Here is a 25,488-nt window from a genome sequence, read left to right on the forward strand (position 1 = left end):
TGTAAACTAAGTTTATAATGTCCACAAACAGTTGCACTGATTTAATTGCTATGGTTTCTAAACCAATTTAAGTTAAACTATTGCAACTATTTTGTGTAAATGAGCTGTAAAATTTCCCAGGTAAATTATTCAACGCTTGCCTGAGTCCTAGATGTGCTGGAAACAGATGTTACTCCTACTTTGGAGTTGTGTTTTAATGAATTTTTGTAGAAATTAGATTATGGTTCCTAACCTTTTGTTGTTGAAATCTACCTACCCTGGCGGGTTGTAGGTGGAGTGCCCACCTCCACTTGCACTCTTACACTACAGAAATATCTGCACTGTAATAAAAATCAATGGCTGGTCTGTTTCAGCTGACTTCGGCTTATGGGTCTGGGCTGTGGGGCTATAAAATTGCCATGTAGACGTTCGGGCTTGGGTCCAAGGGTTCCGGAGCACAGGCTCCAGCCTAAGCCCAAACATCAGACCTGCAATTTTATAGCCCCAAAAGTCGAACCCCACAGGCCCCAGTCAACTGACACATACCAGCTGTGGATGTTTTATTGCAATGTAGATATTCCTTCTTAGACATGCTTGAAATGTTGGTACAGTACCTCTCTTTCTTTTCTCCCCTGCCCCATCTGTGACTTGGACAAGTCACTTAACTGATTGGCTTACCCTTCTGAAACATGGAAATAATAATAGTTGTATTTACATACCTCACTGGAATATTGTAACAAGTAAATGTTTATGAAGTGCTCAAGATCTTCACATGAAAGGTGCTTATAAGAAATGCAAAGTATTATGATTTTTATATTAAGTATTGTGAGTATTTTAGAATTTATAAAGCTTTAGCTTATATTTGTAATTGGTTATAATATTAAAATGTCAAAAGCTATAGTACTGAAGAAACTGTCATGTTGAACACCATCTTATAGTGGAGCATTTGTAATCACAATGTGTATTTTGAATGAAAACCTGACTTTGGTACATTAAATGCACAAAACAACTTGATGCATCTGTTCTTTCTTTTCTAGCAAATGTTATGAATGCTCAACTGTTGTGATAATATATGTGTAAGAAATAAAAAAAAATCTCTTTCTAAGGCCTTTTCACATAAAGGTCTTACTTGTGATACATGCTTTAACCTTTCTTTAAATGCATGGTTACTTAAAAATAATGGTTTACTTATAAACTTTCAAAGCAGTGCAAACTGCATTTAACTGTTTCTTTTTTTTACTATATACTTTGTAGATTCAACCTGTGCTTCAACAGAATTTCTCTGTGCAGAAGGGATTTGCATTGCAAAATCAGCACAATGCAACCAGGTCATTGATTGTGCAGATGCTTCAGATGAAAAGAATTGCAGTAAGAAATTTAATTTTCTGTCACATTTGTCTCTGTCTCTCTTTAAAGTGCTAAAGTGTTATCCACATATGATCTGCATTTAACTCTTATTTGAGTTAACTATTATCTTGGATACTAATATGTTCATGAAAGCTGAATAGCCTGTAAAAAAATATAGCCAAGTCTGGGAACCCACGTTGCAAAGCGTATCAAGACATTGATTGATTGTTCAATCTATAAATATATAGATTTGATTGTGTAGTATTTTATTTTCTCTTTCCAGATAACACAGACTGCACTAATTTCTATAAGCTTGGAGTAAAATCTACAGGGTTTATTAGTTGTAATTCTACTTCACTTTGTATACTATCAGAATGGATATGTGATGGATCTAACGACTGTGGAGATTTTACAGATGAATTAAAATGCCCAGGTAATTGTGAAAAGAAAAATAATAATAAACTATATCTATACTAGAGATATAGAGAAACTATGAAAAATATGTATCTATTCAGTACTACGTGTTTAATGTACAAAGAAAGATATTCAGAGGAAGTTGCCTCCTGCATGCATATTATCTATGTTAAAGGGATATGCAAATTATCACTAATTAATGCTGAAGTTCCTCTGAAGAAAACCGCATTGTCTTTGGCTGTTTTTTTCCCCATTGTATGTCTGTCATTAATTATTTTTATTTAATTGGAACTTTAATCATCAAAATGTCTAAAGTGTTAAGCTTCAGCAAAATTGCCCAAAGCCTATGAGTAACTTTTAATAGCTAATTGTATGTGTTACTTGATTTTTTTTCCCCTGCTTTCTTGGGTGTTTGATTGAAGTTAGTACAAAGCTTTGAGGAGAGTTGTTCCACTTTAAGAGTTATCTATTTTTTGTTTTGGTGACTATATGAATGTTATTCTCCTTTGATTGCTTTTCTGTTTACATATTCTCCTTTTGGTGAACATGTCAGAGACTGGAGACTTTTGGCCAGCATTGTCTATTGGGGCCAGGCACATGCCTTGAGTATCCTCATGCCCTTCACCTAGGGCATAAAGGGCTGGAGCAGGCCAGTCACCACTTAGTTCTTCTCACTGCCTCTGGCTTTGAGATGGAGCTGCTCTCTGTCCATTTGAATCTACAACTAGCTCTCTCTTTTCATTCCTTGTAGATATTATCTTAATCCCTAGTTGTAGTTAGTTTGCTACTTGGCACCATATGTGTAGTATTTTCAGGGTAGGTTTCCTTTTTACCAGGAGAATCCTTATTATTTTCTTCCAGATACTAAGATGGCTAGTTCTCAGTCTCCTGGTTTTGAATATTGTCACTAATGTCAGGATACTTTGGCCATTAATGACAGGCATAAGAAATGTTTATTTTGTGTGGGGGAGTTGCACATCCCTAGTATATGTAAGTTATATAAGTCCTTTACAGAAAGGACTTGAAAATCCAGGCATGCTCGCCGCCAAATACTTTTAATGGATGGGTTGATGAGACTGGCTTCAGACCATGGGTCTCTGACACCCCTGTACATGACCTGTCAGTATCTAAAGTACTCCAGGCAGAATGGGGTCTACATGATCTCAGGAAAGAAGGTACATAGCAAGGAGAAACTGAGAGGCAGATCCCCAGCTAAGGTCTCCTTTAAGAAAAGAAGAGCTTCCCCACACCATTCTACCTCAGGAGAGTCCTTGTGGCCCCAGAAGGCTACTGCTGAAGCTCAACTCCATTTGATACTGAATCTGCAGTGATGAAGCAGCACACAAAAGTCCCAACATGTGATGCATCATCTGAAGTTCCCTCCACATCATGGAGCTTGGGACTGTCAACTTCCTGAATTACTTACTCAGTACCATTGGGCTCCAATCTTGTGCTCCAGTATCACCAGTACTGATGACTCTGGTACTGTCAATGCCATCATTCTCCACCCACAATCTGCTGTTTGCTCTGCTGCACAATACTGTGCTAGTAGCATAAAGAGCACTAGGGAATCTTCCAGTGTACAAGAATCAGAATCCCCATTATTTTCCACTAATTTGATTCCTGTAGTTCTGGCTCCATCTTTACCCATGGTACTGAGCACCTGTATTCTTATGTCCACACCAGTACATGGGCCTTCAATGCCAGCTTCTTCAGCTGCACCAACAGACTTACAGTGCTTCTCTTGAGTAACAATCTACTCAGGTTTCCCCATCTCACTCTGTTGACTTCTTGGCCCCCACCAGAAATCCTCATCATCACCAGATGAGGCTGTGATCCCTTCTAGTAGGCCACAGCTTGATACCTTTAAAGACTTTCAGAACCATCTCAAGAAGGTATCAGACTCTTTGCAACTTACCCTTGAGGAGATTCAGGAACCTGTTCATAAACAGATTGACGCCTTTCAATCTTCTACTGCAGATAAAATAGCCTTCCAATCAACAAGGCTGTTATGGACCCTGCAACGGTTCTTTAGCAGACTCTGGTCACAACAGCTCATGTGCTGGAAGGCAGGCAAAAAAAAAAAAAAGAAGAAGAAGAAGAAGGTCCTGTGCACCTTGCAGAGGGGATTATTATTTTACTCATCTCTGGTATCAATTCCTTTGTGGTAACAGCTATTAATAAAAAGTAAAAATAACCAAATAAGAGTACACCAAAGTAAAATGAGCCTAAAAGAAGAGATTTACTTGACAGAAAATCATACTTGTCAGCTAGTTTACAATATAGAATTGTGATTTATCAAACTCTGCTGGCCAAATAGTATTTTTTAAATTATAAGAAGTTCTTGAGATTCATAGACAAACTTCCTCCTGTGGTGAAGGAAGAGTCTTCCTCTCTGGTGACTGAGGGCCAGCTGCTGGCCAGGACCAGCCTACAAGCTGCCCTAAATGTGGCAAACACTGCATCATGATGAATGGTTATGGCAGTGGTGATGAGAAGATCCTTATGGGTTCAGAGTTCTAGCTTCCTAACTGAAGATTCAGTTCATGGTAGAGGACTTGACTTTTAAAGGGCTGGACTTTTTTAGCTCAAAGACAGATAATGCCCTTCATACACTGAAGGCTTCTTAGGCCACACTTCATAACTGCCCCTAAAAGGAAACATATCAGATGACCAGTTCATACACTGCAGAGACATTTTCCTCTTACATGCTCTTGCCACCAGAAACTATCCTAACCTTTCAGAAAGAGGCAAAACTTTCATAAGAAAACACCATCTTCATCAACTGCCCAGACATCTGTATCAGGAATTCACTCATTAAATATGCAAACTTCCATCTTTCCTTCTGTACAATATCCCACTTTACTGATGTAAAATATGAATGTATATATCCCATCCCCACCCAAAAATAAAGAAACTATCAAACCAGATCCAACTAAGGTCAACGGTGACCATGGGTGAAAATCTGGCTCCACTGATGAGTTAATGGAAAACCTCACGTTGATTTCAGAAGTAACCATCTGAAAGCTGGGTAGTGGCCTATGTGAAATGATTTGATGATATCAGTTCAGATCCCAGTGAATTTCACAGATAATGCTACCATAGATTGGCAATCTCATTGATCTCATCAGATAGATGAGAATGGAAATGGAGGGCCAGATTGTATAAATCAACATGCTTCCATTGAGCATGTCACCATTGACATCAATAGACTTATGCTGATTTACATCAGCTCAGCATCTGACCTGTAGATTGAACTACCCTCATATCCCTAGATCCTTGTCGGTCAAGTTGAGGTACATTGCTGGGGAAGTGTGGGGAAACGTGCTACTGCTACTTGTTCTCTCTATAGAATAGTTCAGTTTCCTGAGTTAGCAATCTGTCTCCTTTCAGACAACTATATTTTCACAAAAATAAACTTAAAAAAATCAAAAATTAATTGAAAAAGAGACCACTCTGTGGGGTAATTGGGGGAAAAAAGTAACTTTTTCCATTAGTTTTGAGAAATTCAATAGAATTGTATTAGCTTCCTAATCATATTAGTAGATACCATTTTACATTACATTCTTTATTTTATCACAGTTCGAAACAAGCCCACATGTGCAGAAAATTATTTTGGATGCCCTAGTGGAAGATGTATTCTGAACACATGGCTGTGTGATGGACAAAAAGATTGTGAGGATGGAATTGATGAATTGCATTGTGGTAAGAGGATTTTATCTTGTTCTCGCTACTAAAACCATTGATACACGTGTGCAAAAGAAGGGTTTATAATTCATATTTTATATAAAAGTACTCATTCTTTAACATTTTACTTCAATGATTTTTTTATTGATGAACTCTTTGAAATCCAGACAAAAAGGTAGAGACAAATATAATGCATTCAATACTTTAGAATTTTCTACAGGAAATCAGTAGGCTTTATTCTATAGATAGTGCTGGGAAACTATTAAAAAATAAGGTTTTCTGTGAAGTATTAAATTCTCCTATAAGTAAACGTCACCATGAAATGTGAATATGTAGACTGCATCTTTATAATGTAGCCAAGCTCTCAGCAAGACTGATGCTGAGCATTGTATTTAAATGTTAGATTACAAGGACACATATCTTCATGACATATTATCACAAGATAACTTTGTATTGTCCCTCTTTAGTTTGATTTTTGTCTGTGTTTCTACTATTCTTCCTTAAAGTACATCAAGATTTTGTACATGGCGTCCAAGGGTGACCCAAAACTAGTGCATCACACACTAACAAAACAATAAGAAAAACAAAATGGCACCTTGACACTTATCCAGACTCCCCTCAGCTTGGCCTAAATTTAGTGGTAAAAGCTAAACACAGACTTGCTTGCTGCTGCCATCGTAATGAAAAGGGGGAAATAAGCAGTCGTAGCTAGATAAATGGTACAATTTTCTGCCCAAATCAAGGTGGAAAGAGAAGGCTTTTACTACTTCTATTCCTGCATTCTCAGCAGCTCCTCTGAGCTAGGGCAAACCCTCTGCCTGGCTCACTTCATGGACAGTTAATGTTTTCCTAGTCTATCTTGTTGTGTGAAATATATATATCTCAAGACAGGTTGGCTATAGAGCTTTGTGAAATAAGTAATTGGATTTACATACATTGAACTTAATATTTCTTTTCCATTTTCAGAGCAAAATATTGCTTATTTTCTGTATGCAACAACTTCCTTTTGGATATTCTGTGATTCTGTGAAATTCAAATTGAAAATGAAAATCCTGTAGTAGAAACAGGGATAGAGAAAATTACCTATTCAGTTGTAATGCTGCAGCTATAACACTTACTCTAATTGGTATAATCCCCCATTTTGGACACAGTTATACCATTATAAAGGTGTTTATACCAGTAAAGCTTATTCTGGAATGGAGAGGGGACTAAGCTAGTCAGTTATTTAGGCACCTTTATACTGATAAGACTGTGTTCATTCTAGAGCCTATGTCAGAATAACTTATTTTTAAAAAGAAAAAAAAATCATACCTCTAACCAAAAAAGTTATACTGGTACAAATTTTGCATGTAGACCAGGCCTAGGTCATTTCTGTCTCTAATTTCCATGATTCTATAGTATTGCTTTATTGCAGTCCCAGGAAAATTTGATTTATGATCATAATGAGAATTGGTCTTTTCCCTGCATGTTCTGCAGCTTCACCAATCTAGTCTCATCATTACAGAACTAAATTCTATCTCAAAGACACAGTCATTTGTTTTCTAGCTGCCTTTCCCTCCAGACTGAAATCTGAAATCCGTGTGCATAATGTGCTTTTTTTCCTCCACTCATCGTGTGGTCAGGAGTTAAACTCTACCCCATGAAAGGCAGAAGGGTCAGACCTAGGCACCATTTACCAGGCTTAGCCTGTCAGCAAGCATTTTAGGCTTTCTGTTTTTCATTACTTTAAAAATATTATGAAACCCATTTGCCTTTTTTTTTCTTTTTTTGGTCTTGGCTACCTTTTTCCAGTTTACAGCTCTTATCCATTAGGAAACAGTGTGGACAATATTTAATATAATTCAGATGGTAATAAATGACTTTTTTCTATTATTCATCTTGAAATTATTTTTCTATCAGTTAAACCATAAATACATTTATTGTTGTGGGAAGGATGGAAAAAAGGAGGCTTGAAGTTTTCTAAATGAAATTCTTAATATGAAACTGGAATTTATTTTATATGCTACTGCAGATTGATTTTGAATTGAAGCAGAGCATTGTTATTTCCCAATGTATGCAAAAGAGTAAACAGTTAGAACAACAGAATGCAAATATAGACCAATTTTCCAGATGAGAAAAAGAACACAGAAGTCTTCTCACGATGTAATTAAATAGTGCAATACAAAGATGATGGAAATGATTGAAGAATTGGACTACTTGTCTTTGCACTTATTACCATAATTGCAAAGTGGTTTGCTATAGCAAAAACATGTGTGTTAAATGCATGAACTATTCTCTTATTTTAAAAGTTCTTACCTTCAGCCAATAATAAAATATTTTTAAATTTTTCTAATTTAAAAGTTTTGTGAGTCCTTTAAGTATTAATGAACAGAAATCAGTTGGAAACCAACAAAAATCCCGAGTTCTTTTTCCAAAGGGACATAATTATAGCATAGTTACATCTATAGTTACAGCTCTAAAAAGCAAGGAAGAGCTTTTACATTATGCTACTGCATGCAGGAAACTCACTGTTACTGTGAACACAACAAGCATAGTGGCTGATGTCTTCCCTAGATTCTTCTTGTTCATGGAATCAGTTTGCTTGCTCAGCACACAAATGTATCTCTAAGCAGTGGATTTGTGATGGTGAAGATGACTGTGGAGATGGCTTAGATGAGAGTGATGCTATTTGTGGTGAGTACTATAATTTTTGCTTATTTTATCACATCATATTTTTGGGACTGATCCTGAGACATGCAGAGCAATCGCGCGAAAATTAATGGGAGTGGAGAATGCACAGCACCTTTAGGGTCATGCTCTTTAACCATAAGCTATTAATTGTCCTTATTTCTAGAGCACAGATGATTTTTTCTGCGCCAAGCAGATACATTTGTGTAAGTGGAGTGTGTAGTTTGTGGGTCTGTCTTCATAAAGTAGATATGGTGAACCAGTTTGGGCAAAATAAGAACCAAACCTTTGCCTGTTCTCCAAATCTGAGCCAACTACCGTAAACAGGCCCCCATGTTCTAAATACCTTTATATTTTGGTGGTTAGTCCCTAATGGCTATGAAAAGTCTCTGTGCTGTGTCCTGCTGCTGTCCTCTTTTAATTTAGCTAAATATTGGCTTTTCCATATTTAGTCAAACCCCAGCATCTTTCTGAATCTTAGTATCTTTCTGAAAATTCATAGCTCTTACCTGTTTTGGGGAATCAGATATGTCCATTGTATTCTAGAGTGCAATTAAGTAGAGAATCCCTCGTGTATGGGATTCAATTGCATCTGCTACCATACGATTACTATAAAGAGAGGGATCTGGTGTGATATCTGTTTAACAAGCAAGATTTCCCTCTCTCTCCCCTGCCTCGCCGCCCTCCTTTCCTCCACCTCCATCCCTGCCACAACAGGTTTAGTGGAGGCAGTGTCAAGTGAGAAGGCAGGTACTTCAGACATATCTGCTATAGTACATCGTCAAAACCTAAGAGACTTCATGGCCTGAGGCTCAATAGGCTGCACACCCACTAAATACACAACTTAAAGTAAAAAATAGGAAAAGTGGGGAAAAAAAAGGAGGACCAAACAAATTAATAAAGACCACCACTTCTTTTTTAAGTTGTTCAGGTGTTACATCTCTTCCTTATCTATGACTTAGCATTATCATAGATCCCTTTATGGATGAAAGCTCTATCACAAATTAACTGGCATCTCTGAAGATTACTTAAAGATAAAATACTGTGGAGTGGAAGACAAGGCCTTATTTCATCTTGGGAGCAGGAGACAAATACTTTCCAGGTGGAACAGGGCTGTCAGAAAGCGTTTGGGTTTCCCAGTTCTCTGAAACATTTGAAATTTATCTATCTCTAACATAACATAATTTAACTTCAGAAGTGTTTGAAATTCCAGTCTAATAAATGCAACGTAAGTTGTTTTTCATCTTGGTTAAAATAATGAAAATGAATCATAAAGTAAATTCCTTGAATTCATTTAACTTTTGTAGTAAATGTTCAAAGGCATGAATGGAAATCTACTTTCTCTTCTTAATATATGCCAATTTGCTATACCTGAGAAGAGACATAATAATGATGGATTACATAAAAGCAATCCCTTAAAAAAGTCTTTAATAAGTACCAAAGGATAAATAAAAATCTGTTCTAGAGAAAAGTCTGTTTTAAAACAAAGATGAAAAAGCCAACCTTAAGTAATGAAAAATTATTTTCTTTATGCTCATAAAAGTTTTATAAAGTGCTAAAGATAAAGAAATTTCCAGGAAAAAGAAGTACATTCATTGAAACTGTTGGGATTCTTCTTACCTCGCATTCACTGTTCAATACTGGGCATTTGGGCTCTGATTTGGGGCCTGATCATGCATTTTGGGCCTGATCCTGAACTTCCATGGGAGTTAACAGTGATGAGCAGAGCTGAGGGTTGTTAGCACCTCTCAGGATCAGGATGCTTATCCAATAAATCCAAATACATAGTAGTTGCCTAAAATATCTGTCTATGCTTTCTAAAATTGTTCTACTAAATACATTATGTGAAGTATAGTAAGATAGCTTGCCTCTTTCATTTATGAAAGAGGTGAATGACACTGTCAATAGGGTGAAAGTATATAGAAGGAAGGGTAGATATTCAAACCTTTAATTTAGAATACAATCCTAATCTGAATTTTGAGAATACTGTACAGAGGAAAATCTGTTATTTTCAGCTTTCTTTTAAATGAAAAGAAAAAAAACCTCTCTTTATAAATAACTATTATTTATAAACCTCACAAAAATTATTTAATTCAGATTTAGCAACGCTAATTTGTATCGTTTTTTTTCAGGATCGGTAACCTGTGCTGCAGACACATTCAGTTGCCTAGGTTCCCATGCCTGTGTCCCTCAACACTGGCTTTGTGATGGTGAAAGGGACTGTCCTAATGGAAGTGATGAACTCTCTACAGCAGGCTGTGGTATGGGGTTTTTGTGCTTATACTTATACATTTAAAACTATATTCTGACTTCTTTCTCTTTTCATGGTACTTGTTTGTGTCTTTTATTTCCTGCTGTGGGCCTTCTACCCATTACCAGATGGACTATTTGACGGCATGGTGCAACATATGAAATACTGTAAACCATCAGTGGGTAAAGACTGGTCAGTCATAGACTGGGCCAGATCCTCAGGTTAATTAAATCAGCATAGATCCATTGACTTCAGTGAAGATATACGGATTGACACTAACTGAGGATCTACTCCACTATATGTAGCTCATTGTATATGTTTCAAATATGTGTTTGTTCCTTTTTTTCACCATATTAGACAAAAGTGGAAGCTGTATTATTGATTATGCACTTTACATGCTTTTAGCAAGAAAAAAGTATATTTTTGAAATCACAAAAATTAGCTGTTTTCATAGAGGAGTAAGAGACAATTGTATCTATAATTTAGTCATGGTAATTATTCTCATCTCTACTTCTGGTACTTTATAATCTGCTGCTTCCCCATCTTTTGTTCTTGGTATCCACTTTCTTTTATGTAGGTGTATGGGTTATAATCCAGTTAAGGACGTCTGGGGTTTGGTCAGTAATTTAGGTGGGTTTGTATTTTATCTGTATTTGCTTAACTAAACTATTTTATAAGTTTGAAAATGTTCAGATAATTTTCTCTTAATTGACTGTGTGTCCATTACTGCATGAGGTCTGAGGTGGGTTATTCTCCAGAGAGTTACAGAGACATTTACAGAGCTGTTATTCAGAAGTAGTGTAATCAGGAGGAGTTCTTTGCAGAACATCCTTCCCCGAATGAGGCAGTGCTGGGTGTTACCAGGTGCCCCTTCCCCGTTGGTGTTTTTTCTTACTTTGTTTATTTTTTTAAGTACATTTGAATCTTTGAATCAACTTTTGTATTTCTTATTTTGGGGGCAAGTAGCACCTTCTGGTATCATATGCTACCTGGTGTATGCCTGACAAAGTGCATGATTATTTGTTGTGAATCAGTCATTGAGCACCAGTTAATTTACTTCACTTGTTTTTCTAATAAGTAAAGTATCTGTAGGTCCTGTTGTTCTGTGTGCTCCTTATTTTTTCATATGTGCTGTTTTTTCCTTAGCTCCTAATAATACTTGTGATGAGAACTCTTTCACATGCCGTAATAAAGTCTGCATTCCCAAACAGTTTATATGCGATCATGATGACGACTGTGGAGATGGATCTGATGAGTCATTGGAATGTGGCAAGTATAATTTAAAAAACAGCTAACAATGAGAAAAATCTCAGTCTGAATAATAGGACAGAAATTTTTCAAAACCTATAGGGAATGAAGACCAGAATTTTTAGAAAATTTAATAATCTAATTTACTATTGAATGAGATAATTGTTCATTTTCTAAATTTGTTGTAATATTTGTTTGTAATCTAATGATGTCTTTGCTGAACACAATTTTTTACATACTTATTTGGGGCTAAAGCTATATGAATTTATAGCTGATTCTTTTTAAAAAATAAAAGTTAATAATAGAATTACTTTATAAATTAAATACATTATCAGTAATGGATATATGTTCATACTGCCAGACTGTGCCATAGTAAGCAGTAAAACTTGTTTGTTACTCTTTTATATTATATACATATCGTATCTGACTGCCTGACTTCACCATTCTGCATCTAGAAGTTCTTGGTACAGGAGAGAATCTGGCATACAGCCCTTGTTCCAAACTATGCCAATATGTTTATCTGCAGTAGTCTTAGGCTTAATTTTCAGTATGTTGTGTACACGTATATGTGCATCCACCGCATATGTATGCAGAACTCAGGAATTTGTGAGTGCATAGTAATGTGCATGCAAAATACAGGTAGATATGTGTGCACAAAATGTCCAAACCCAATCTATTGATAATCTGGACCAGTATGTAGACAAAATCTAAAATGCCTTGTTGTGCATTCTTTCTCGCTTTATGTGAATGTGAGCATGGATGCGCGTATGCACACACACATTCACAGTTAGAGATGATCCATGTATGGCTTCTAAAGAGGTTTCTAAAACATGAGATCGCTATCTGTGTTAGGCATTGCTAAAGTTCCTATCATCTGTGGCTTGTACATGGGTAACTGAAATATATATGAACGTCAAGGGATTTTACGAGTGAAGCATATGTGCTTTTTTTATGTTAGCAGAAGCCTTATGTATGCTTATCATAATTTCCTTATGCTGTAGTGTTAAATCTATTATATGATTAAGCATTGTGGAAAGGTAATGGGACAATAGTGTTCCAGATAAACACTTATTTTTCTCTTTGTTCCTCTAGTGCAGTCCAGTCACTTGGAAGTACTTTCTCCCTGCCATTAGATGGAAATAGAGCATTTGAATCTACCTAAGGGCCTTGCCCTCTCAGAATCCTCTGGTGTTTCTGTATCCTGCAAGTGAAACAACTACCAAGCTGGTTAATTTGTCCTAGGAACAGGAAGGCTTCATCCACATCACCGAGACTAAATGGGCATAGGAGAAAAGTTGCCCACTCCCAAATGCACCATACCACTCATTGTAAGAGGCAGCACGAGAGCTGCTCCCTTGGTAAAACGGGGAGGAATGGGGCAACCAAATCAGCCCTGCTCCTGCCACAGTCAGCGCAAGCACCTCAATACCTCAGAAACAGCAGCCATAACAGAATGACAACCAGTGTGCCTTCTTTATCATCCCTTGACTCCAGCTCCTCCTCCTCTGTGGTGGTCTCGTGACATCTTGGAGGGAACACTGTGTGGACTTTCTTTACTGTCAGCAGTGTTCATATGCCACAAACTTTTGTGGGAAGTATTTGTACCATCACAGGGGGGGTTTCCCTTCCTTTGTAGAACCTATTCTCAACATCACAAGTATCATGTGGTCCTCTCTTCCTAGACACATAATTATTCTTTATCCATGCCCTGCAAACTACAGAAGAACAGCATTTGAGCTGGAAATTTTCATATTCCTTGACTCTGCCTATTAGTCTTAGAGGGCAAGGTGTCACAGTTGATACAAGAGAAGACTACTCTCTCTGCTTAGAGGAACTCAGAATCCCTGATCAAATCAATGATCTTGATGATCTTCCAATCCTAGAGCAGTTTGGGGCATAAATTAAGAAAGGTGGAATGTCACGCCTACCAAGGTTTGCTTGGGGGCAACCTTCACAATCTGAAGAGATGATTCACAAACTTCAGAACGAGGTTCAATTTCTTCTTGAGGCCTATTATTTGTTAATATTTATTTATTCTATTGCTTATATAGCATCAGAGATGTGCATGGTGTTTTACAGTACAAACCCATATGGACTGGCTGCTTCAAAGGACTTACATGGTAAGATGAGAACAATAGGAGAAGATAAAAATAAAGACAGGAAAGAGTCCTGTGGCACCTTATAGACTAACAGATGTATTGGAGTATGAGCTTTCATGGGTGAATATCCACTTCGTCGGATGTAAGGGCAACAATGAGGATTCTCATCTAATCTTACAATGGACCTGTCTTCAAGCTTTTAAATTATTTGTCTAGTGCCAACATGTTTATGAAAGAAACAGGTAATGGTATAGGGGCAGTTTCTTTCCCCCAGTTCCAAAGGGGGGATGTAGTTCAAAGGGATCTGGAATCTGGCTGTAGCTGACATTTCAGGAATTCCACTAAAGGCAGCAAAGTGATTAGAGTATTGTTGTTTATACATTTAGTAAATATGTATTTTTTTAAAGATATCATCATCGTAGGATTCTTACTCTCAAGGGCTCATGGGGGTCTCAAGTTTTTTGCTCTCTGAGGTACCTGTAAGTCATCCTTAGTGTTCAACCAGTTGAGTATGCTCTGACTGTATGCACTCCCATGTGCTTGAAAATTCTAGATCCTGCCTGAGCACAATCAGAGAATAGCTCCCAGAAGCCAGTGCCCAGTCTAAATGTTCTTTAGACAGGTGACAGATAAACTCTATCTATTGTTCTGGTTTCCAGCCAGTTCATAATAAAGATTTTGTTTTGTGTTTACTCCATTATTCAACCATTTGGCTTCTGTGTTCCCAAAATGTCAATCTTTTCAGCATTTCACTTCTTTTCTTATTTCTGAAAGAGCATCTTGCTTGAAGGCATTATTTCAATCCAGGACAACTTTAAAAGCTTTCTGTGCACTTGACGTGAATTTATATATTATTTTTTTTATTACAATTCTATCTGCCATCCAGATTGGCATAGTAAACCAGTCCTGATATATTTTATGAAGCTTTGGCACCTTGAAGGTGTTGCATGGCACTTCAAGGATGTATTAAGGGATGACTTGAGAAGTCATTCTATGCAACACTTTAGAATTACTTATTGTCACCACTTTGAGGTTCAAACAGCTGCTGATACTCTAAGTTTATTTTGCATTGGATGCTCTGAGGAGCTAAGTAAGGTGAACAAAAATATATTCAGGATTACCAGTGGACACATGTTTTAAAACTGTGCCTACAGATATTTTGAAATAATGGCAATGGCCACTTTAGAAACTCATGATGCACTCTACCTTATACACTTAGTGGAGAAGAAAATCTAGGTGCCAATACACCAAAAATATGGGTGCTCGTGCACCAGTATGTGTGGGTGCCACAACCATGGCAATGATAGTTACTATCCCCAGTGTGCCGGACAGACTGGGTTTTGACAATAAGAGTATGTCTACACTACGCAATTATTCTGATTTTACATAAACCGGTTTTGTAAAACAGATTGTATAAAGTCAAGTGCACATGGCCACACTAAGCACATTAATTCGGTGGTGTGCGTCCATGTACCGAGGCTAGCGTCGATTTCTGGAGCATTGCACTGTGGGTAGCTATCCCATAGTTCCTGCAGTCTCCCCTGCCCATTGGAATTCTGGGTTGAAATCCCAATGCATGATGGGGCAAAAACAGTGTCGCGGGTGATTCTGGGTAAATGTCATCACTCAGTCCTTCCTCCATGAAAGCAACGGCAGACAATCGTGTCGCGCCCTTTTTCCCTGGACTGCCCTGGCAGATGCCATAGCATGGCAACCATGGAGCCTGTTTTGCCTTTTGTCACTGTCACCCTATATGTATTGGATGCTGCTGACAGAGACGGTACTGTGGCGCTACACAGCAGCATTCATTTGCGTTTGCAAGGTAGCAGAGATGGTTACCATCCCTATTGCACCGTCTGCCATTGTAAATTGGTGATGAGATGACAGTTTTCAATCATTTTGTACCATCTGCTGCTGTCATGAGTGCTCCTGGCTGGCCTCGCTGAGGTCGGCCAGAGGCGCATAGACAAAAATGGGCATGACTCCCCGGGTCATTCCCTTCTTTATGTTTTGTCTAAAAATAGAGTCAGTCCTGCCTAGAATCTGGGGCGAGTCTGCCAGAGAGCAGAGCCGCTCCGTGTCAGAGCCGCAGGGATCCCACAGAAATGATGAGCTGCATGCCATTCTAGGGAGTGCCCTTGCAACAACCCCACCCATTTCTTCTCTCCTCCCACACCCCTCCTGGGCTACAGTGGCAGTGTCCCCCCATTTGTCTGATGAAGTAATAAAGAATGCAATAATAAGAAACATTGACTTTTTAGTGAGATAAAGTGAGGGGGAGGCAGCCTCCAGCTGCTATGATAGTCCAGGCAGGACATTAAAGAGTGGGAGGGAGAGGAATGCAGCCTCCCGCTGCTATGGTAGTCCAGAGAGTACAGAATCTTTTCTTTAGACACGAAAGGGTGAGGGGGGCTGATGGAGCAAAGGCTTCAGCTGCTATGATGAGGATGGTTACCCAGCATTTTGTACCATCTGCCAGGAATGACAGGGAGTCATTCCCATTTTCACCCAGGTGCCCCCGGCCGACCTTCCCGAGGCCAGCCAGGAGCACTCACAGGATGATGACGAGGACGGCTATCAGTCCTTTTGTACTGTACCGTCTGCCACTGGGGATGGGAGGGGAGAGGATGCTGCTGTTTAGCTCTGCAGCACCCCGTCTACCAGCAGCATCCAGTAGACATACGGTGACATTGAAAAGTGGCGAGAAACTATTTTTTCCCTTTTCTTTCACATAGGGAGAGCGGGGTAAATTGACAACATATTCCCTGAACTACTGGCGAAAATATTTTTGACCGTTCAGGCATTGGGAGCTCAGCCAAGAATGCAAATACTTTTTGGAGACTGCTGGGACTGTGGGATAGCTGGAGTCCTCGGTCCCCCCTCCCTCCCTCCATGAGCGTCCATTTGATTCTTTGGCTTTCCATTACGCTTGTTACACAGCACTGTGCTGAGTCCTTGCTGTGGCCTCTGTCTATCATAGCCTGGAGATTTTTTCAAATGCTTTGTCATTTCGTCTTCTGGAATGGAGCTCTGATAGAATAGATTCGTCTCCCCATACAGTGATCAGATCCAGTATCTCCCATATGGTCCATGCTGGAGCTCTTTTTGGATTTGGGACTGCATCGCCACCCGTGCTGATCAGAGCTCCAAGCTGGGCAAACAGGAAGTGAAATTCAAAAGTTCGCAGGGCTTTTCCTGTCTACTTGGCCAGTGCATCCGAGTTCAGATTGCTTTCCAGAGTGGTCACAATGGTGCACTGTGGGATACCGCCTGGAGGCCAATACTGTCGATTTGCGGCCACACTAACCCTAATCCGACATGGCAATACTGATTTCAGTGCTACTCCTCTTATCAGGGAGGAGTACAGAAACTGGTTTAAAGAGTCCTTTATATCGATATAAAGGGCCTCCTTGTGTGGACGGGTGCAGGGTTAAATCGGTTTAACGCTGCTAAATTCAGTATAAACGCGTAGTGTAGACCAGGCCTAAGTTGTGCAGATTCACTGGAGAAGCTTATTACCACAGGTGCAGTGCCAATGATCAGAGGAATCAATATACCAAACAGGCTCAACATTAATTGTCATTAAAAGTCAGGAGGGCCTTCACATGGCAGGGAATGGTGCTAGTGTTGTAGATATGCTCAGCACTATTGCACTGAGAAGGCACCATGCAAGCAGAGTCCAGGTCCAGAACAACTTGTCACTGTATCTTGGGAGTCTTATACTTCAGAAGTGTCATACCTTTCAGTGATTTGGCACAGTATGTAGGGTGCTTTCCAAGACCATCCCTAATTTATGGGACATGGAGAACCGCTGGTGAACAATGCTGCCTGGCATCTAAAAGAGAATTTGCATACTAGTGCAGTCTACTCCATTGACATAGGTCTGAACCGATTTTTTTATAACAGTCCATAGCTAGTAGAGGCAAAGTTTCTAAACAAGTGGAGGATGCCAGCTTAGATGCAGGCAGACACTACGGTAATGAAACACAGAGACTCCTAAACCTCAAAATACCTGAAGCTAATGACATTTTTGCACAATATATGTATAGGTTTAAAATGACCTTTTATTATCTGTTACCTACTTTGGACAATTAAAAACCTTAACCCAGATAGTTTAACACAAAACAGTTAATTTAATGCTGTGTTTGCAGCATCCACCATCAGTTCATTCCAATGGCCAATGGTTCCTCTGCCAAGGAAAAACAATGTCTTGCCAAACTCCTTAAGCAATAGAAGTACTAAATGGTGGACTCAGTCCTTCATTATTTGTCCCAAAAGGAGGCAAAGCCCTAGGTCTTTGTCACCAGAGACAGAGAGAAGAATGCCAGATGTCTCAGGATAGTCTAGAGGCAGTGCAGCATCACTCACAGATGATTTACTTCTGGATTTCAGGTCAGGAAATCCTCTGTTTTCTATTTCCTCCCCCCAGTTCTATTGATCCAGAAGAGTATTATGAAAGTCAGACAGGATGGAGTTTAGATATTGATAATAGCTCTGGCCTGGGCTCAGTAGTTTTAGTTCTCCTCCTGGAAATGACTTTGGGCCTTAAAGTCTTCCGATACTGCCAGATCTCTTGACACAGGTTCAGGACAAGATTTTTATACTAATTCTGAATTCTCTATTTGACAGCTTGGCTTCTGGATTTCTGGAAGCATTAGAACTACAGTGGTTTACTGTAGTTTAAAATATCCAATTGGAAAATCTGATGCTTTTGACCAGAGAAACATGCTTAATGAGGTGGAAAACTTTCTCCATCTAGTAAGATCAAAGGGGGAAGATCTGAAACATCCCTTGAACCCTATTTTATTTGGATGCAACTGCAACAATAAAAACAATTGTTTCAGTCTGTCAGGACCCAATTGACTATCTCAGTTTTCTACCCTCAGACATATGAGCTGACCTTTTTTTCACTCATCAGACAGTAACCACATTTCTGAAACGCTAGTTTCACATGTTCCTTCCATTGTTTTGAAATGCGACCGCTATGGCATTTGAATATTGTCCATGGGAAGTTACAGTGTCTTATAAGCCTTTGCCAGACTGCGCTCTCTGCATTCCTCAGTTAAAATGGCACTCCTAAAAGCAATAACATCAACCCAGATGTTCACCAACCTGAGAGCTGAATCTCCTTATACCATGTTTAGGGCTGCAAGTTTATCATGATACACCTCTACCCCAATATAACTCGACCCAATATAACATGAATTTGGATCTAACGCGGTAAAGCAGTGCTCTGGGGAGGTTGGGCTGCACACTCCGGCAGATCAAAGCAAGTTAGTTATAACGCGGTTTCACCTATAACGTGGTAAGATTTTTTGGCTCCCGAGGACAGCGTTGTATCGGGGTAGAGGTGTACTATGACTTCTGTGACTTCAAATTTGAGGGAAAGGACACTGGCCACCTGCAGCAGTGCCCTCTGCTCAGCAATGCAACCATAGTAATGGCCCAATAAGGAGGAGCAACTGAGGGTGGAAGGCTGGAGAGTGAATCCATCCCACCCTCACTCCACAGCAATGTCACCTGTCCTGAAGGGTTGCTCCTGGTTCTCCACTCTGGTGTTGCAACTCAGGTGTAAGGAGTCACAGTGCCTCTCAGGTTTGGCCTGACCAATCCTCAGTGATGACAAAAGTCTGGGCCAAACCTGAATGGCATTGCAACCCTGTGCACCAGGCAGCAAATGCTACTCACTCAAATTTGGACACACAAAGTGTCTCAATATGATATATACTGTGGCTTTACACACCATTTCCCCCTAAACCCATGACTTTTACTAAATTCGCCGTGACTGCTCTGTAATTTCTTATTTTAAAAAGTACTGTGACAAATCTGCAGCCCTAACCGTCTTACATAGGGATAAAGTACATCTTGCCTAGAATGGTCTATGATTTTCATCTGAATTAGTTCATTAATCAGCCTGCAATTTTCCTAATTACTCCCAACAGGGAAGTCAGGATCCATATTGTAGACATCTAGAGGTCTTAAATTATTATCTATATAGGATCAAGCCTAATTGCAGGTTCCCCAGACTTTTCATGACGCATGTGTCAGTCCAACTCAGCTAAATAACCATGAATGTTAATTACTTGACATCCACCAACAGATAACCAAAAACTCTTACTTAGCCCTAATGCAGCTTCCACAGCATGCCTTTGCGCAGAGTCCATTGCTGATATATGCAAAGCGGATATCTTGAACTCTGTATATAATTTTATGTAGCATTGCTGCCTCAGGTTGCCCTCTAATCTGATTACCAATTCAGGAGAAAAAAATCTAAGTCACCATCTCCTGGATGGTTACTTCTCCTTTTTAATCTCCAAAGAGTAGATATCCAAATGAGCAATTCTCAAAATGAGAAAAAAAGATTACTTACTGTAGTAACTGTGGTTCTTCCTGAATTATTGTTGATATGGGTCCACACTCCAAAACCACCTTTCTTTCTTCTCTGGAATTTGTCAGAGAGGAGTTTCGCGGTTGAAGGAAATGAAGGATAATTATGGCTACTCCTCCTTTTATGCCTTTACAATCTTATTCAAGCAAAGGGAGAATGGCCTGAATGGACACTGTTTTTAAGATGATTCCAAGTTTGCATGTCCAGTGTGCATTGGTTTCAAGTGTAGGAACTGTGGCAAGTTACCATTTTTCCCTAGAGCTCCCATCTATATTGCTGCAGTACTACACACTAGGGCACATCAAATTGCCATACTGGGAACAATGAGACTGTATTTAGGAGATCATACTGTATAATAAGGCTCAGTGCTGACAGGCACAGCCTCATAACACACGTTGGGACTCACTGGCAACAAGTGCTCACACCACTCCAAATGGGATGTATTAACAGGAGTATTGTAGGAAAGACACAAGAAGTAATTCTTTGGCTCTACTCCACGCTGATTAGGTCTCAGCTGTGTCCAGTTCTGGACATCACACCTTGGGAAAGATACGGACAAATTGGAGAAAGTCTAGAGGAGAGCAACAAAAATGATTAAAGGTTTAGACTGGAGAAGAGAAGACTGATGGGCAACAGAATAACAGCCTTTAAGTATGTAAAAGGTTACTTAAATTGTTCTCCTAACCACTGACGACAGAACAAGAATGGTCTTAAATTGCAGCAAAGGAGATTTAGGTTAGACATTGGGAAAAACTTCCTAATTAAGAACTGGAACAAACTATCTAGTGAGGTTGTGGAATCTCCAGCATTTGGAGGTTTATAAGAACAGGTTAGACAAATATCTGTCAAGGATGATCTAGGTAATATGTAGTCCTGCTTCCCTGCAAGGAACTGGACAAGATGATTAGCAAGGTGCATTGCATGCCTACATTTCTATTATTTCTATGATGTACTGTAACAGTCTCAACTAGCCATGGTCGACAGTATAGCCAGAGCAGGTCAGCCTCTGCCTGCCAAGCCAGCTAAGGTATCCAGCGACAAAGAAATTCTTGATCTAGAACCCAGTTTACCATGAAAACCCATCTCAATTTATTGCTTATATCCTGCCTGTTGGCATTAAAAGATGAAACTTTTTCAGAAAAGGTAATGTTGCAGTCAAGGCACTTCACCCACTTTAGAATCAGAGGGAAAAAAAACTTTTCTTCTTGGTGTACCTCAATGCCAAGATAGTAGACATCCTGATTGTTTCCTGAGTTTGTTTAGATAAGAGTCTATATTTCACTGAAGCTGCAATTTGAACAGTTTGCTGCATTTATAGTTAGTCTATCATTTCTGGTTAGGTGATATTCAGTTATGGTGGAAGTCTTCAAGGAAATTACCAAAATTAGGCCAATGCTCAGATGATCTAGTCCTCTTTTGCATCTGAATTTGGGTTTGAATTCTCTTAATATTTTTACTATTTTATTAGTCTTTGATAATTGTTTCAATATGAATTCTGTTCCATTTTATAATCCTAAATTATTCTTTCAAAGCTTATCCTTAGTGATTATTTATTTGTCCATAAGAATATGGGAATTTCAGACTCTGTTGAGATGAGATGTCTCCAGGAGAGTATGCAGAGAAATGCTTTGTTCTCCATGAGATCCTCCAGAAAAGAAAAGGACCATGTGCATTAACCATTTCTATTTAACTAGAGTAACTGACTGGGGAAGCTTGTCTAGAAATATGAAAGAAGATCCAATTTTAGTGCCACATTTCTTCAAAGCCTGTTCAACCAGATTATGGGAGCACCATAGAGAGAGCATCCTGTGTGTCAGATCTAGATTGACCTGGTTTTAAATGCATGTCTTTGCCAGACACTACAGATGGGAAGTGGAAGCTTTCACTGAGACAGCCATTGACACAAAGGTGTCTCAGGTGTAGCGGAGGCCTGGCCCGACATGAGTAATTAATCCATAAAGGGAGGTTTCATTTTTTTTAAAGATAGAATTAAAGACAGTCCATTTTTAAAAAGTTACAGCTTTATAAAGTTTCCCTATTGAGTTATTCTGGCTTCTCTAGTGATTATTACAAGTTAGATACAAGATAATTATGTTTTATGGTTCCAGTAGTACATTAACGCCATTCAAAGTGTCAATGGAGGATACTGAGAGAATAAAGTTCTTGGATACAGAGGGATGTCTTCTCTCAGAAGGTCAAGTGCTCTGATTCCATCTGCTGGCAGGGAAGAGCTATACACAAATCACATAGAATAACTAAGGGAAAGTTAGCTGGTATTATATTTCTCCTTCTGCTAATGCTCATGTAAGATTTGTGCAGATGAAACAAAGCTTCAAAAACAACCATCATCAGAAAGAGCAAGTCATATTTTTAGAGCTTTGAAAATTTTATTTTTTTCTGGATAAATCTGTTGAAATGTAAGCATTCAAAAAGGTGGGAAAAACAGCTGCAGGTCAGTTTTGACTTTATTTTTATTCCCATGCATAGCTTAATATTTTCATGAGTATGCATGCACTCAACATAAAATGTTATGTTTTTTTCTCCAATGAAACATGCTTTGTACAAAAATGGCAAAATTCTGCTACTTGGGAAAAGAACATGAATTTCATCCATTTGATTTGGTTTCTTGCAAAAAAATTATGATTTTTCGACCTAAAAAAACCTGACTTTTATTTTTTAAAATTGTGAGGGAATAAAATTTGTATTTGACTTTCGAGTTTTTGCCATTTGTAGATTTTTTCTTATTAAACTCTGGCGGAAACTCCCTTCTGTTGTCCTTTTTGGTTTTTTCTGGCAGAAATCTATTTGAGCATCTCAGAAAATAATCTCATGCAGCTTCCAGAGCTGCATGGAGGATTTTGTCTTTTTAAGGAGTCTGTCTTTTGAGATGTATATGCATATTTATCTTTCTGTATCTCTCTCTCTAGAGAAAGAAGGAGATAAATGTGTTTACGTGTATAGACTCTGTTATGAAATTATGTGAAAATATATGCATATGCACATTATGAAGCAGTAAAGCTTTGATTACTCTGTTTCTAGGGTATCGTCACTGTAATCCTGGAGAATTCAGTTGTGCTGATGGAAGGTGTCTCTCAAATTCTCAGTGGCAATGTGATGGGGACTTTGACTGCCCAGATCATTCTGATGAAGCTCCTATAAACATAAAATGCAAAAGTTCAGGTTCATATTTATTTATTTTTAAATCACATATATGTATTTTCCCAACAAACTTATTTTAGAATTGTAGATAGAAAGACTATAATTTTAATAACTAGATGGTACAGTCCTGTCTCTTTAATGCTTCATTCATCCTGTGAGGAGGATTCAGTTGTAATTTATCAGTCCTGCACAACCAAGGATTCTGTAGTTGATTGATCTCAAGTGATAAAATAAAGGTAGCCACACCAGATGGTTTAGGGTAGCTTGTAGTTTGTTTACACATGTGTTTCCAGCTAGTATAGACTAGACAATACCTCTGTATTAGGTGACTGAAGGATTTCTAATGTAATCACATTTTTTAAAAGAGCTCCAGTGGTGATCCTGGCAATTACAGGCCGGTAAGCTTAACTTCAGTACAGGCTGATAATTTTATCCTCTACTATAGTTAAGTTTATCAGACATAAGATCTTGAGGAAGAATCAGCATGGCTTTTGTAAAGGGAAATTATGCCTCACCAATCTATTAGAATTCTGTGAGGGGGTCAACAAACATGTAGACAAAGGTGATCCAGGGGATATAGTGTACCTGAACTTTCAGAAAGCCTTTGACAAGGTCCCTCACCAAAGGCTCTTAAGCAAAGTAAGGACTCGTGGGATAAGAGGGAAGTTCTCTCATGGATCAGTAAAAGATAGGAAGCAAAGGGTAGGAATAAATGGTCAGTTTTCACAATGGAAAGAGGTAAATATAAGGGTCTCACACAAATCTGTACTGAGACCTGTGCTGTTCAACATATTCACAAATGATCTGGAAAGGGGGTGAACAGTGAGGTGGTAAAATTTGCAGATGTTAAAAAATTATTCAAGTTAGTTAAGTACAAAGAGGACTGCAAAAAGTAATAAGATCTCACTAAACTGGGTGACTGGGTGATAAAATGACAGATGAAATTCTGCGTTGATAAGTGAAAAGTGTGCACACTGGAAAAAATAATCCCAATTATGCATATAAAATGATGAGGTCTAAATTATCTGTTACCACTAAAGAAAGCCATGGTACGCCCACACCTTGAATGTTGCATGCAGTTTTAGTCATCCCATCTCAAAAGGATGTGTTAGAATTGGAAAAAGTACAGAGAAGGGGAAGCACAAATAAATAGGTGTGAGCTATGTGAGCTTCTACGTGAGAAGAGATTAAAAGGACTGAGAATGCTCAGTTTAGAAGAGAGATGACTAAGGGGAATAATATAGTGGTCTATAAAATCATGAATGGTGTGGAGAAGTGAATAAGGCAGTGTAATTTACCCCTTCACATAACACAAGAACTAGGGGTCACCCAATGAAATTAATAGGCTGCAGGTTTAAAATAAACATAAGGAAGTACTTCTTCATACAATGCATAGTCAACCCATTATGAGGGGATGTCGTGAAGGGCAAAAGTATAATTGGGTTCAAAAAAGAATTAGATAAATTCATAGAAGATAGCCATGATGGTCAGGGATGCAACACCATGCTCTTGGTATCCCAAACCTCTGACTGCCAGAATCAAAGACTGAATGACAGGGAAAGGATCACTCAGTAATTACCCTCTTCCCTCTGATGCACATTCCCTCTGATGCATCTGGCACTGGCCACTGCTGGAAGTGGTGCCAAGCTAGATGGACCATTGATCTAACCCAATTTGGCCATTCTTAAGTTCTTTAGTTGAATATATTGGATGCTTCTGAATCATCTAATTTTCCTGTTACATTTCCAAATTAGGATTTAGATAGCTAGTGTTTTTGTTTGTTTGTTTGGCGAGGGTGGGGAGGGCTGGAGGACTCTATTAAAGGATTTTACTATGACAGTTCTCCATTGCTACCAAAAATAATCTTCAATGTTAGATAGCTCTACAAATGCATTATGATTTTTCCAGTGTTTTTCTCAGAAGACTATATCAAGTGTATGATATTTTTAATATACATAGGGCAGCTTTTTTGTCCCCTTGTGCATAGTTTCCAATATACAATTTATGGCTTTTTCACTGGTGGTCTGCAGAGAGGTAGTGCTGCATGATGCTTGCTCTTCTCATTATTTCTTGTTAAACAAAACCAAACTGATGGAAAGGGAAGATGAAATGAAGACTAGATAATATGATTAACTTTTTTTCAGAAAGGAGTAAACACTTATCTTAACATAGATATCTAAAACTAAAGTAAAATTTACACATATATTTTTTTCATGCAAGCAATCTTATGAGATCAGTCACAAACAGGA

General features: G+C 38.6%; 1 protein-coding gene across 5 annotated transcripts in view; it reads left to right on the forward strand.

The window, feature by feature from the left end:
- The window catches only part of LRP1B (LDL receptor related protein 1B), a 1,302,041-nt gene that overhangs the window by 1,017,897 nt on the left and 258,656 nt on the right, over window positions 1–25,488 (forward strand). For all 5 annotated transcript variants that reach the window (XM_050969143.1, XM_050969139.1, XM_050969140.1 and 2 more), the window contains 7 exons: window positions 1,234–1,347; window positions 1,610–1,759; window positions 5,323–5,445; window positions 7,981–8,100; window positions 10,227–10,355; window positions 11,492–11,614; window positions 23,120–23,260. In XM_050969143.1, the coding sequence (XP_050825100.1) occupies window positions 1,234–1,347; window positions 1,610–1,759; window positions 5,323–5,445; window positions 7,981–8,100; window positions 10,227–10,355; window positions 11,492–11,614; window positions 23,120–23,260 (900 nt within the window). The remainder of the gene's footprint in view (window positions 1–1,233; window positions 1,348–1,609; window positions 1,760–5,322; window positions 5,446–7,980; window positions 8,101–10,226; window positions 10,356–11,491; window positions 11,615–23,119; window positions 23,261–25,488) is intronic.

Source organism: Gopherus flavomarginatus, chromosome 10 (assembly GCF_025201925.1).
Source record: "Gopherus flavomarginatus isolate rGopFla2 chromosome 10, rGopFla2.mat.asm, whole genome shotgun sequence".
In the NCBI taxonomy this organism is placed as follows: Eukaryota; Metazoa; Chordata; order Testudines; family Testudinidae; genus Gopherus; species Gopherus flavomarginatus.